The sequence below is a fragment of the Dama dama genome, chromosome 3 (genome assembly GCF_033118175.1).
Source record: "Dama dama isolate Ldn47 chromosome 3, ASM3311817v1, whole genome shotgun sequence".
Lineage (NCBI taxonomy): Eukaryota > Metazoa > Chordata > Mammalia > Artiodactyla > Cervidae > Dama > Dama dama.
In genome coordinates this window covers 42,267,396-42,279,476 of record NC_083683.1, presented here as the reverse complement: position 1 = coordinate 42,279,476, position 12,081 = coordinate 42,267,396, and the positions used below count along the sequence as shown (strand labels likewise).

Sequence of the window (12,081 nt, the reverse complement as noted above, 5' to 3'; positions counted from 1 at the left end):
TTTTGTGTCTTGTTTTATCTCCATGATATTTATGGTAAATAACTTGGTGCTGCTTGTTCTTTACCAGATAAGATTGAGAATGGGAAATAGAACTAATGATAGCCAGGTGTCTGGTACACCAGAATTGTACCCTCGTTTCTTATTAGTGTTTCTCATAGTCAACTGTAATTGTTTAAAGAAAACTGCACTATGATTGCTTTAAGCAAAGCTACATGATAATTCACAGTAAGTTGGGATGAGTTATCTGTTAAGTTCTTGAGTATAGTGGACCTTTCCTAGGAATGAACAATGGTCAATTATTTTCAGCTGCAAAAAGAGCCAGCAGATGGTGAAGTACCTCCTTTACTTCACCTTCGCAAAATAAGCCTAAAAATGTTTGAAAGCAGTAGTTTAACTCTTTCAGCAAATGCTTATATTTTTCTCTAGCCTGTTTTCCATCCTTGGTAAAAGAAAGCTTGTGAATCCATCAGTCTGTTATTAACCAGAATTAAGAGTAAATTCCCCATTTTTTTTATATGAAGTAACTGAGGAAGGTAATTGCCTCATTCAAATTTTTGTGACCCACCCTTCCGTCTTTCACCTGAAGTACTGATAAGTACGTGTATCTGAGAATCTTTCCCACTACAGTGTACCTCCATGAGGTGTCGCCTGTTGACCGTATCTCCAATGCCTAGAACGATGCCTTGAGCTTATGTATGTGTTAAATAATTTGTTGAATAAATGTCTAGATTAGTCTCTGAATTACCATCCTTGTGGGTTTGATTTGAATGAAAAAACTTTAGTTTGCTATCTCAAAACTACCTGACACTACATTTTCAAGTTTTTGAGAAAGTTGACAAGATGGACTGTCTTCAGATTTTGTTCCATGGAGACCAACTTTTTCTGAATCTGTGGACATTAAGTTTTTATTTCAATCACATGATTTTTTTTGTTTTACAACTGTAATGAGTATCAAGAACTTGGAAGTCAGCTTTCTCTAGTGAAATGGAATAGAAGTGTTAAATAGAAGCAAAATGCTTATATAATTTAGTGATCAGGAAGATTGGGAACTGCCAAGGAACAGGACAAAGGTGTGGTGTGGAGGGAGTTTGAAACTTCATTGTGTCCTAAAACACTAACAAAAGGCCCTAGATCAAGGATCTAGAAGGGAAGTAGGGGTGGGGGAGGGGCAGAACACCAAAACAAGAATTGGGTAACATCTAACATAACCAGGGAGATGGATGATTTAACCAAAATGCATATGGTGTGTTGCTGTGGAGCAAGTTTTATCCAGTCCTGGGTGTGAAATCCTCTAAAACTTGTTCACTCAGTGGTGGTCGATGCCAGGCTTCCCTGTGGAATTTGTTCAAACTCATGTCCATTGAGCCAGTGATGCCGTCCAAACACCTCATCCTCTGTGACCCCCTTCTCTTACACTCAGTCTTTCCCAGTATCAGGGTGAAAGTTGGGTTCCAATCCAATTCTTGTTCCAACCAAGAAAGGCCTGTCCTGTGGGCATTGGGCATTCTAGGCCTTTCAGTACTAACACTCAGGAACAGAGGGTCTAGCCAGCTCCAGCAGCAATCATAGCTCTATAAATAGGGGGCCAGCCAAGAAGGTGGAGTTCCTTAAATCATTCATGGCCTCCGGCTCTGAGAAAGGGATTGAAAGTGGTAGGTCACACTGCTCAGGCCCAGCTGTTGTGTGTCCCGACCTCCTATAGTCATAGGGGACAGAGAGAAGCAAGCTCAGCAGAACACCCTCCCCACCACCAACAGGCAGTGAGCTCCGAGGAGCACCGCAATTCATCACCCTCCCTCGAGAAAGAAGACACAGCAGAAGGCTATTTCTGTAGAGTGCTTTATATACCAAGGCTCAATTGAGACTGGGAACCTAGAAAACTGAACCATGGAAGAGAGATTCCAGCCCTCCCCTCACATCCTTGCCTCCAGGCAAGCCTCACTGAACACACCTTGGACCTTCCAAATGCCAGGTTTCCCACTGTGGTCCCCTCCTGGTCTACAGAACTCAGCTCCCCCTGGGCCTCATGGATGGGGAGGACCTTTATTGAAAGAGAATGCAGGAAACCCCCATCACCAGTCCCACCCCTCTGGCCAGCTCAGTCTGTGGCCTCCATCTTGGTCCCCCGGGGCACCAGGAAGATGGCCCCATCAGGAGCCTGGTGTAGCGCATACTCTTCAGGGGAGTAGCTGTTGCCTGCTTCATCCCGCAAATGCTGGAAAATGTCACGGTACAGGTCCGTCAGCTGTTGGCGCATGACCTCCAGGGTCCGGTCGGCCTCACCTCTGGCCCGGAGAAGCCGCTCCCGCTCGCTGCCCAGCCGTTCCAGTTCCCGCTCCAGCTGCACAATGGTCTCCAGCTTTCTCTTGCGACAGTTCTGGGCGGCCACCTTGTTCTTGCCCCGCCTTCGGATGTCCCGGACCAGGGCCAGCTGGCTCTCCGTCAGCGGGTACCGCGCCAGCAGCTCATTGAAATCATCCACCGGCAGGTTGACAATCTTGTCCGTAGGGAAGGGGATCTTCATGGCCAGGGCCCGCCGCTCATCCCGACTCCCCGCCTCCCCCCGTGCAGTAGGCTTGGCCCGCATAGGGCCTGAGGAGGGTTCTAAGGCTAACGGGGTCTCGGCAGGTGGCAAGGCATAGTTGGGGTGGGTCAAGGAGTTGGGCATTAGTGAGTAGGGGTACTCCACTGGGTACATCTCTACATACTCGCTGCGACGCCGGCCAGCCTCCGTCCCCTCCAACTCAAGAGATTCAGCGTCACTATAGTTGAGGGATAATCCTGAGTCAGATTCTGGGTCTTCTTGGGGCTTGGATGGCCCCGCTGACAACCCAATGTCCAGGAGGGCCAAGGGGTCTGGAAGCGGGTCACTCAGCAGGCCCGAGAGGGTCAGTGGTTTGGAGACTGGTACAGTCATGTTGCTGCCATAGGAGTACGGAGGGTCTGGGACATGAGACGTGGGTGCTGGGAGCTCATAAGGTGGTGTAGGAAGGGGAAAGCCAGGCTCCGAGTGGATAGAGCAGGGGCAGTAACTTGGAGGTGGCGGGGGCCCTGGGTATGGGACGGGGGCTGGGGGCTCGAACGATGGCTCACTTGGAGCATTCAGACCCTGCAAGAAAAGACACCGAGAGGTTTGTAGACGGGCTGGGAAAGAGAAGAAACCACCTCTCTCTCAGAACCAAACTGACTCCCACTGAAAGAACCGGTGAGATAATCACAAGGGAGCAGAAAGTTGCTAATAATCATTGAAAGCTTCTGGTGAAGTTGTGACACAGCAAGTTGATGAAGAAAGCGGCTCAAACAGGAAGGGAACTCGCTGAAGTCAGACTTCAGAAAGGACTACCTAACGCCACAACAGTTGTGGAATCCCCTCCTCTTCAGGAGAAGTTCTTACTGGCTTGAGATGGCTCTTGTCCCTTTATTTCCTTCAGGAAGACAAGGAGTCACTCCAAGATGACCCTTGGAACCCTTTTCCTGCTGCTGTGATCTAGGGTCAAAGGGTCAAGTTCAGACCCTGGCCATGCCCTGGGTGCCCAGCAGAGGGAGCTGCTGTGTGGGAAGAGGGCTTAGGGCAGATCCTGGGGGCCCAGGCTGGCAGCAGGGGAGAGAATGGAGTGGGCACAGTGCCAGGTCTGGGGCCGAGAGTTACTTTGGGGAGCCACCGTCAGCTCTGCCCTTTCCCCTCCAGTCCCTCTGTCCCTGCCCAGGTGCAGAGAGGAGGAGAGAACATGCTGGGGAGAACAGGGCCCCCAACCCACCTTGGGGAGCCACCCTGCTCCAGCCCAGCTGGGGACAAAGGCATCATTGTTAGGCCAACAGACACCCCTTTGTCCAAGTAGCAGGAGGAAAGGACCCCGGCAGAGCCTGACCCCACCCCTTCCCGAGGCCCCTGAACTACAGCTCTGTTACCTGCGGGAAGGGGCCCGGCTGCTGAGGACAGGGGGAGGAAATGAGGGAGGAAGATGGGCAGGCCTGGAAGAGGGCAGAACAGGGGAAGGGGAAGAAGGGAAGGCGGGGCAGGAGGTGAGGTTGAGAGACTCGAGCAGAGTGGCTGCCCAGAGAGCTTGCACCCCCAATCAGATCCTCCCTTCCTACGACCGCTATCTCCTGCTCATCCGCACCCCTCCCCCTCAACGCTCTGGCCTTCCCTCCAGATCTCCTCGACTCCAGCCCTTCTTTTGACAGTGCCCAGAACATTTCCATCTCCAGACCCTGGGCTCTGCTTGCTCCAGCGCCACCCCCCACACCCACAGCCCTGCCACGCACACCCAGGGCCAATCCCAGCCCGACTCCCTGTTTCGCTGCTTTCCCTCCCCCCACCACCTCGTTCCCCCCCTACCTGGCTTACCTGCAGCTCAGTGATGGACATGATCTCCTGCCAAGTCAGTTCCATCTCCCCTGGCTCCGGAATGGGCAGCTGTGTCACCCTGTTCCTGCTCTGCTGTGGAGGACACGGGGACATCCTACTGGGCCAGGGCCTGCTCCAAGGTCCCGAGAGCCCAGACGGTCCCAGCAACCTGTGTCAAAGAAGAAACAAGGGTTAAGGCCTCTCCTGCCATGGGTCAGCAGTTTTGTCCTTCTTCATTGAGCAGCTGGGCTTCCCAGGTGGTGCAGTGGTAAGGAATCCACCTGCCAACACAGGAGATTCGCGGGGTTTGATCCCTGGGTGGGGAAGATCCCCTGGAGGAGTAAATGGCAACCCACTTCAGTATTCTTGCCTGGAAAATCCCATGGACAGAGGAGCCTGGCGGGCTACAGTCCATGGGGTCACCAAGAGTCTGACAGGACTGAGCGACTGAGCACACAGTCATGCACGGAGCGGCTCCCTCCAGCTTCACCTGAGGAAAGGAGACGCCTCATCCCCCCATTCATGCCAGACTCATCAACGACTCCTTAAGCTAGAAAGCCTTTTTCTGCTCTGTTATCTCTACCTCACCTGCTATGGCTGTAGGCAGTTCCTCTGGGAGCACAGTAGGTTTTATCTTCTTTTCAGATAAGATGCCTTCTCTTTCCCCTACTGCTTAACTCCTCAGGATTGTATCACAGGCCAGGTCAGAAGCCACGTCACCTAGGGTTGTGGTTTTGTTTTTCCTATCTCCTGCAGCAGGATCAGGGATCACTCCTGCTCTCCTCCTCTGCCCTCAGTTTTAGGATCTCAGTCTTTTCCTTCCAAGTTGAGAGTGAGTGCTTGGGGATCCCCAAGGAGCGTGTTGTGGGAAGAGCCAAGCAGACAGCCCCTCCCTTTCTCTAAGATAGGGCCCAGGCCTGCTGCCTGATAGCAGCCCTGCCCTCGCCTCCTATCCTGGTCCTGGGCTCCCCTGCCTGGGCCAGATAAGAGGTTTATCAGCAGCAGGCAGCAGAGGAGGAATGGTCTCTGGAGACACTGGACCTCTGCCCCGTGTCCTGCAGGGTCCTCTTGGCTATACCCCACCCCACAAACCAGGTCATATAATAACCACAGAAAAGACTTACTTGGCATTTGTTGAGAACTGAGCCTGGGAGTCTATAGGCATTCATTTATGAGATTGATTTTCACAAAGATCCTATAGGTCCATTCCGAAGCTGAGACTCAAGCTGATAAATAGCAGAGTCAGGTCTGGTACCTAGAGCTGCTGACTCTACTCCCTATCCCACCTTCCAGGCGCCTTCCCAGTCCTGCTCCCATGTCTTGCTTTGCTGAGACTCTACTGGCAGTCAGCATCAGTCAACTCCTTCTGTAGAATCTTGGCCTCTTTTCTCTTCTAGGGAATATTTCTTTAGAGACTTGAATACTCACTCCCTTCCAGCCCCTTTGCTTTGGATCTGGGCTGGAGTTGCAGACCTGTGCAGCAGCAAGATGTTGGGCAAGCCATCGCCTTTTTCTGAGCCTCTGTTTCCTCATTTGTAAAACCAGGGAGTGAGACAAGTTGAATTCGGAGGTCCCTCCCTCTCTGCTTGGACAGTTCAACATTCTCAGCAATCCCTCAGTCCTTCCTTCATCTTCTCCTTTCTGTCACCCTTTCTCCTCACTCCCCCTCCCTATTCCCTGACACCCATCTCACCCTCATCTGTTCTCCCTGCCTTTGGCAAGACACTCCAAGTAGATTTGGCAGGGGCCCCCTGATCTCTTAGGGCCACGCACCATACCCTATGTTTGTTGTAGAAGTAAAGGCAGGCAGACTGGGTGGGTGGGGGAGACTTACAGAAGGACAGACAGAGTATAGGGTTGGGTTGGATGACCTTAGATCACCACAAGGATGGCCTATCACAGGTATTTAATATGGAATCCACTCTGACTCACCACAAAATTAATGAGAGTTGCAAATTGTCCTTTCGAAGGAGGATCACCCCAAGTCCCTGCCTGCCCCCTCCTTGTTATATGGCCATCCCTAGAGCTGGGAGTTGGCACAGGCCCTTGGCCAGTGGGCAGAGGGCGGGGTGTTTATGTCTGTCCAGGATGCCATTTCAACACCGGAACCCCACCTTCTCCACCCAGGTTCTGGCGGAAATTGCCCAAAGGCAAAGTGAATGGAGAAGGGGTTTAGGGGGCAGGGACGATGACTCTTGCCTCATAGACCTTCTCTCTCACACACACACACACACACACATCCCGTTTCGTCCCTCCGTATAATTTCCCGGATCTGACTCTTGGGTGCAATACAAAGATCCTGCCCTAGGAGGCAGGAGACCAGGTTCTCTGGCATTCCACATGCATAATCTGGGGCAAATTGCTTCCTATTTACTCTCTCCCATTAAATGGAGACAGACCTGGAGAACCTCCTTACAGTAGATTGTATCTGGCTCAAGCAGTCACAAACTTTATTGTGAGTTGCATTCACCTGGGGTGCTTGTGAAAATACAGAACTCTGAAAGCCACCCCAGATCCATCAAAATTGAATTCATAGGTACAGGTACCTGGCAATCAGCCCTTTAACAAGTGGCCTGGTAGGTGTTTCTGATGCCACAGGCCCACCGTACTTTGAAAATTATTAACCAGTCCAACCATATGGATTTACTTGAAAGAACACAAAGTTAGAAAGTCTTGCAAGTAATCTCCAGACTTCTCGCTTCACAACCTCAATCCAAGCAAGGCTGGGTTCTAGGCTGCCCTGGTCTCTGAAACTAGATATCAGCCCCTTCTCATAAAGTCTAGGAATTTAATCCTCCCCTTACCCTAGGACAGGGAAATGAGAATCCAGAAGGGTCACTGGGGGAGACAGGAAGTAAGGAAAAAGGCAGTTAAGGAGAACCTCAGGATCAACTCCAGCCAGCTCTCTGGTACAAGTCTGCGCCAGACCAAAAGGTAGTAGTCTGCTCTTCCCTAGACACTCAGAGATGGGTGGTGGTCTACACACCAGCTGTAGGCCCCTCTGGATCTTAGGAGCCTACCTTCCTGAAGACAGGCCAGGGAGCTGGCAGCCAGGGGTATAGCTCAGGGAGAAGGAATCAGATCAAATAGAACATCACAAAGGGTACAGAAGCTGAAGAGGTCCTGGGAAAGTGCAGCCTGCCTCCCTGTGTCCCTTTTCTTTTACAGCAAATGGTCCTCACTTTCCAGTTTAGCCCACACTTTGAGGTCACACAGCTATCTTGACCCCCAACACTGCATATCAAGTAGGATGGACACCATCTCCGGGGACTATAATCCACCCTCTTTACTCTCATCCTAAACCATTCTGGCTTACCCAAAGAGATTTTATCACAATCCCTGAGTACACGCAGAATGACCTGGAGCTTTATGTTTCAGGATACAGAGTGAGGACCGTTTGGGGAAGGATGCTGTGGAGAGGAAGGCATTCGGCCCCATCTGCGGCCCCAGGGCTCTAACACCTTGACAAGGGGGACAGAGAGAGAGGGCTTGCCTCTGGGACCCTGTTCTGAGGCTTATTAGACTTCCCTCTCCTCTCCAGGTGTCAACAGAAGCAGTGAAAGGATGGGGGGGAGGGATCAGTAAAACTTGGGGTGTGGAGTGATGTGTGAGCAGCCTGCAGCTTAGAAAGATTAGAAAGAATCTCCAAAGAGAGGGAGGCACACCAAAGTGAGAGAAAGCAACAGAGTGTGGGGGAAAGGGGGCGGGTGGAGGGAGCCATGGGGAGGGAGAGGGAGTTGAGGGTGTGGAGAGAGATTTGAGCACAGTGAGACTGAGCACAGTAAGATGTTTGGGTCACACAGGACTCAAAGAGGTGCATGGGAACAAGGGAAAGAGGGACGAGCTTTTGCCGTCCCGTCACCCAGTCACTAGACCCCAACTTCAGCCCTTAGGAAGCCCAGTGATGGAGAATCTCAGCTCCAGCAGGTGTGACAGGTGACCTCTCTGCCACTGTCCCCAGCCGTCTGTCTCCTCAGCTGCCAAGATTTCTAGTCAGATGCAACTATGCTGCGGTGGGATGCCTTCCTCTCCCTCCCAGTTCCAGCTGATCCCCACTGCCCCGGGCCTGGAGAAGAGAAGGCTCACAGGGAGGAAAGAATTCAGCACCTCCGAGCCCTAGCAGCCCATCCTTGTGCCACAATACTTCTCAGCAACCTAGGCGTCCACTGTCTCAGATTCCGCAACTTCCCTGAGACCTCCCCAGATGGCTGGACAGGGCAGCGTGATGGGATGGAGAAGGGGAAAAGATGGTACCGCATACCTGAGTGTCCAGCGACAGCCAGCCTGCCCAAGGGTTACTCAGGGTCACTCCCCAGCCCCTGAGGCATCCCTCCGGGGGACCACTGTCTGGTCCCCATCCATAGCATTTTGCCCCAAGAATCCCAAAGGGCTCAAGAAGCCACGTAGGTCTCCCAGATAAACTCCCACACCTGTCAAATTCCTAAACCAGGGGCAGCCTGGTAAGGTCTGCGACCTCCTAGGATCGCCCGGCAAGTTGGTTCTTCTCCCTTTGGCTTCTCCGCCCCCCCAGTCTGTCCCCAGATCCACTGCAGTCCTCCTCCCCGCCCGCCCCGCAAGCACCTGTGGCAGGGTCCCAGCGGGGTGAGGAGAGCGACGAGAGAGACGAGGCCGGCCTGGGCTGACACCTCCTGGCTGAGGATCCCCGCTACCTCTGAGAGCCGCGGAGGGCCGTGCCCCGCCCCCGGGCCATCGCTGAGCGCCCAGTCTGGAGGCTCCGGGAGCTCCGGGCGGTCGCTGAGCGCCCGGTGTGGAGTGGGGGGAGCTCCGGGCCGGCGCACCAGCCTCTTCTCTGAAGCCCTCGGCCTGAGTTCTCCGTCCTTCCTCCAACCCTCCCCTTTCCCCGTGGCCCTCCTCTCCTCCTGCCCCTTCTGGCCAAGAGAGGAAACTTGAGCCCGGTGTGGTTTCTACCCACACCCCGCCCCCACCTTGCTCCCGGCCAGCGTGGGGCACACATGGCTCCCAGCCCTCCGGGTGAGCCCAGGAGTCCAGCCAGCTCTGCGTTTCTCCCACGCGTATGATGAATTTCAACCTGATGATCTAAGCGGCAAAGCGACCTCTGAACTTCGTACAAGTTGTAACCCCCTGCCCTTTGCCCCTTTGACTCTCTTCAGGACAGGGAAACTGAGTCCTGGCAAGGTGGAGAGCAGCTGGAGAAAAGGACCAGATAGGTGTCTAGCATCCCAGTTGTTAGGCAGGTAGGCCTTCGGGACACTGCTTTTATTTCAGGAAAGCCTGGGCTCTGGGAAAGGGGTAGGGGAGCTTCTAGGGGAAGAGGGCCCAGCCGCTTTGATGCGTCCCTTCACCTGTAGCCTTCTCCCCTCCCCCTGCAGCCTCAGATGTCCTAGGACAAAGGCCTCTTTCTTGGCCAGGTTTGTTGTCAGTGTGTGAGGGGAGGTGGGGTCGGGGGGAGCCGCCTGGCAGGGACATTATTCACCTGCCTTAAAGGGGACCCTAGATGCCCTCTGTCCTTGCTTCCAGGCAGTCACCCCAGTCACAGGGCAGCCACATACTCGACAGAACAGGACATGTGTGTAGGGTGTCAGGTCCACCCCTGGCATTCACAGCAGCTCTGGGGCAGGCCAGTAAGTACCCCTGGAAATCACTCATTCATCCATTTGCCTCCAAGCCACAACCCAAGTTCCAGGCCAAACAGATCTTTCTCCAGAGACTAGGAGAAAAGTCTGGCTTCCTCCTAGCTTTTAGTAGCTTTTAGCTCTAAGGAAAGTCTTTCCTATGTCTAGCTTCACTCCTTACAGCTGCAGCTTACACTTTTTTCTATTTTTTTTTTTTTCTTCTTATGATATTCAAGTTAAATTGGAAACAGTTATTGACTAAGGAGGTAGGCAGGTGCCACCCTAAGACAGGACTGGTATTCAGCCAGCATTCTGTGATACGCTTGTGTTCACTATTAAAATAATGAAAACATTCTGTCCCACTTGGTAAAGAATAGCTTCTGGGAGTCTTCCAAGTGTTCCCCATCATTACAGTACTATGTCAGCCACCCCAGTTCTCTCGCAGGATGCCCCCAACCCAATAAGACAACCGAGCAACTCAAGAGGCAATGTGATACCTGCAGCCTGTGTGTGTGGGTTTGCTCAACACCCATGCCAAACCCATAGTTCAGTGATTTGAATTTCATCCCTGCCCCAGGACATCATAATTCTACATGCATGATCTGTGTGGGGCAGGAGGTGACCCATGGCTTCATTGCATGTTACATGCAGGTTCAGAATCTCTTGATGACCTGGGTATGAATCTAGGTCACAAACATGAGTACTCAGGTAGCTTATGTATTTATTTGGGCCCATTGGAGGGGATGAGGAGTGGTGATAGTCATACTTGTGGCTGATTCAGTAATGGTATCAGGTTACAGATAGTCAACAAACATTTGCTGAATGAAAGCTACCCGTTCAGGACACTATTTGTGGCATCACACATACAATTATAACATAAGTTTTCCGATGAATGAATGGATATTTATGGAGTGTCTACTTATCATTCATTCATTCAACAAATATTTGTTGTGTGTCTACAATGTTTCCCACTCCAGAACTACACAAAGATAAATAAGAATAGTCTATGTCCTTATTAACAGCCTACGCAGGGAATTTGGGGTTTTCCAGGTGGCACTAGTAGTAAAGAATCTGCCTGCCAATGCAGAAGACTCAGGAGATGCGGGTTCAATCTTTGAGTTGGGAAGATCCTCTGGAGAAAGAAATGGCAACCCTCTCTTGTATTTTTGCCTGGAAAATCCCATGGACAGAGGAGCCTGGCGAAATACAATTCATTGGGCCACAAAGAGTCGGATACAGTAATAAAGGTCTATATAAAGTGCTATGGAGGGACTTCCCTGGAGGGTCAGTGGTTAAGACTTCTCCTTCCAATGCAGGGATACCGGTTTGATCCCTGGCTGGAGAGGGAAGATCCCACATGCCTTGTGGCCAGAAAACCAGAACATAAGCAACAGAAGCAATATTGTAACAAATTCAATAAAGACTTCAAAAATGATCCACATTAAAAAAAAAAGACACTATGGAGCTGAACTGCTATTGGGGAAATTCAGAGCGGGCTTCACAGAAGAAGTGACAATTGAGTTGGGCTGTAGAGAATGACTCAGGGTTCACCAGGAAAAGAGGGGAGAAGGGTATTCCAAGCTGAGGTGTGAAAGCCCAGAGGCATCAGACCGAGAAGAGTTCTCAGGGTTTCCTAGGGTGGAATATAGGGTAGGAAGTAGTGAAAAATAAGTTTGGGGAGATTGACTGGGGCTAGATTGTAAAAGTCTTGAAAGCCAGACTAGGGCAGTTGTGTTTCATCCCATGTGCAAGTCAAACACAGGTTTGAAGCAGTTTACTTGCTTTCAGGGACAGACATGGTCGTACAGGCTGAGCTAAGTCAACAGACAGCCTTCATTTAGGCGGCTGGCCAGGATATCTCTCCCACCTCACCCTATTCCCCTCCCGTAGGAAGAGGCTGTTACTGTGGTTAGCAGGCTGTGTTCTGCCTCTAGAATATTCTTTTTTTTTAATGTATTTATTTATTATTTTTGGTTGCACTGGGTCTTCGTTGCTGCACACAGACTTCCTCTAGTTGCAGAGAGTGGGGGCTACTCTTTCTTGCAGTGTGTGGGCTTCTCACTCCAGTGGCTTCTCTTGTTGCAGAGCACAAGTTCTAGATGCACATGGGCTTCAGTAGTTGTGGCTCTTGGGCTCTGA

At 51.7% G+C, this 12,081-nt stretch overlaps 1 protein-coding gene across 5 annotated transcripts; it reads right to left on the bottom strand.

Moving 5' to 3' along the window:
- Nucleotides 1–2,029: 2,029 nt before the first annotated feature.
- On the bottom strand, nucleotides 2,030–9,185 carry NFE2 (nuclear factor, erythroid 2). 5 transcript variants are annotated; one of them, XM_061126401.1, is made up of 4 exons: nucleotides 5,473–5,546; nucleotides 4,937–5,068; nucleotides 4,349–4,517; nucleotides 2,030–3,109 (listed from the first exon to the last, which is right to left on the bottom strand). In XM_061126401.1, exons 3-4 carry the CDS (start codon nucleotides 4,460–4,462, stop codon nucleotides 2,099–2,101), a joined length of 1,125 nt encoding a protein of 374 aa, XP_060982384.1. In that variant the 5' UTR covers nucleotides 4,463–4,517; nucleotides 4,937–5,068; nucleotides 5,473–5,546; the 3' UTR covers nucleotides 2,030–2,098. The 5 variants fall into 5 exon arrangements, with proteins under 5 accessions (XP_060982384.1, XP_060982360.1, XP_060982352.1 ...); XM_061126377.1 differs by lacking the exons at nucleotides 4,937–5,068; nucleotides 5,473–5,546 and adding an exon at nucleotides 8,930–9,185; XM_061126369.1 differs by lacking the exon at nucleotides 4,937–5,068 and having other exon boundaries at nucleotides 5,473–7,962.
- Between the last annotated feature and the right edge of the window lie 2,896 nt (nucleotides 9,186–12,081).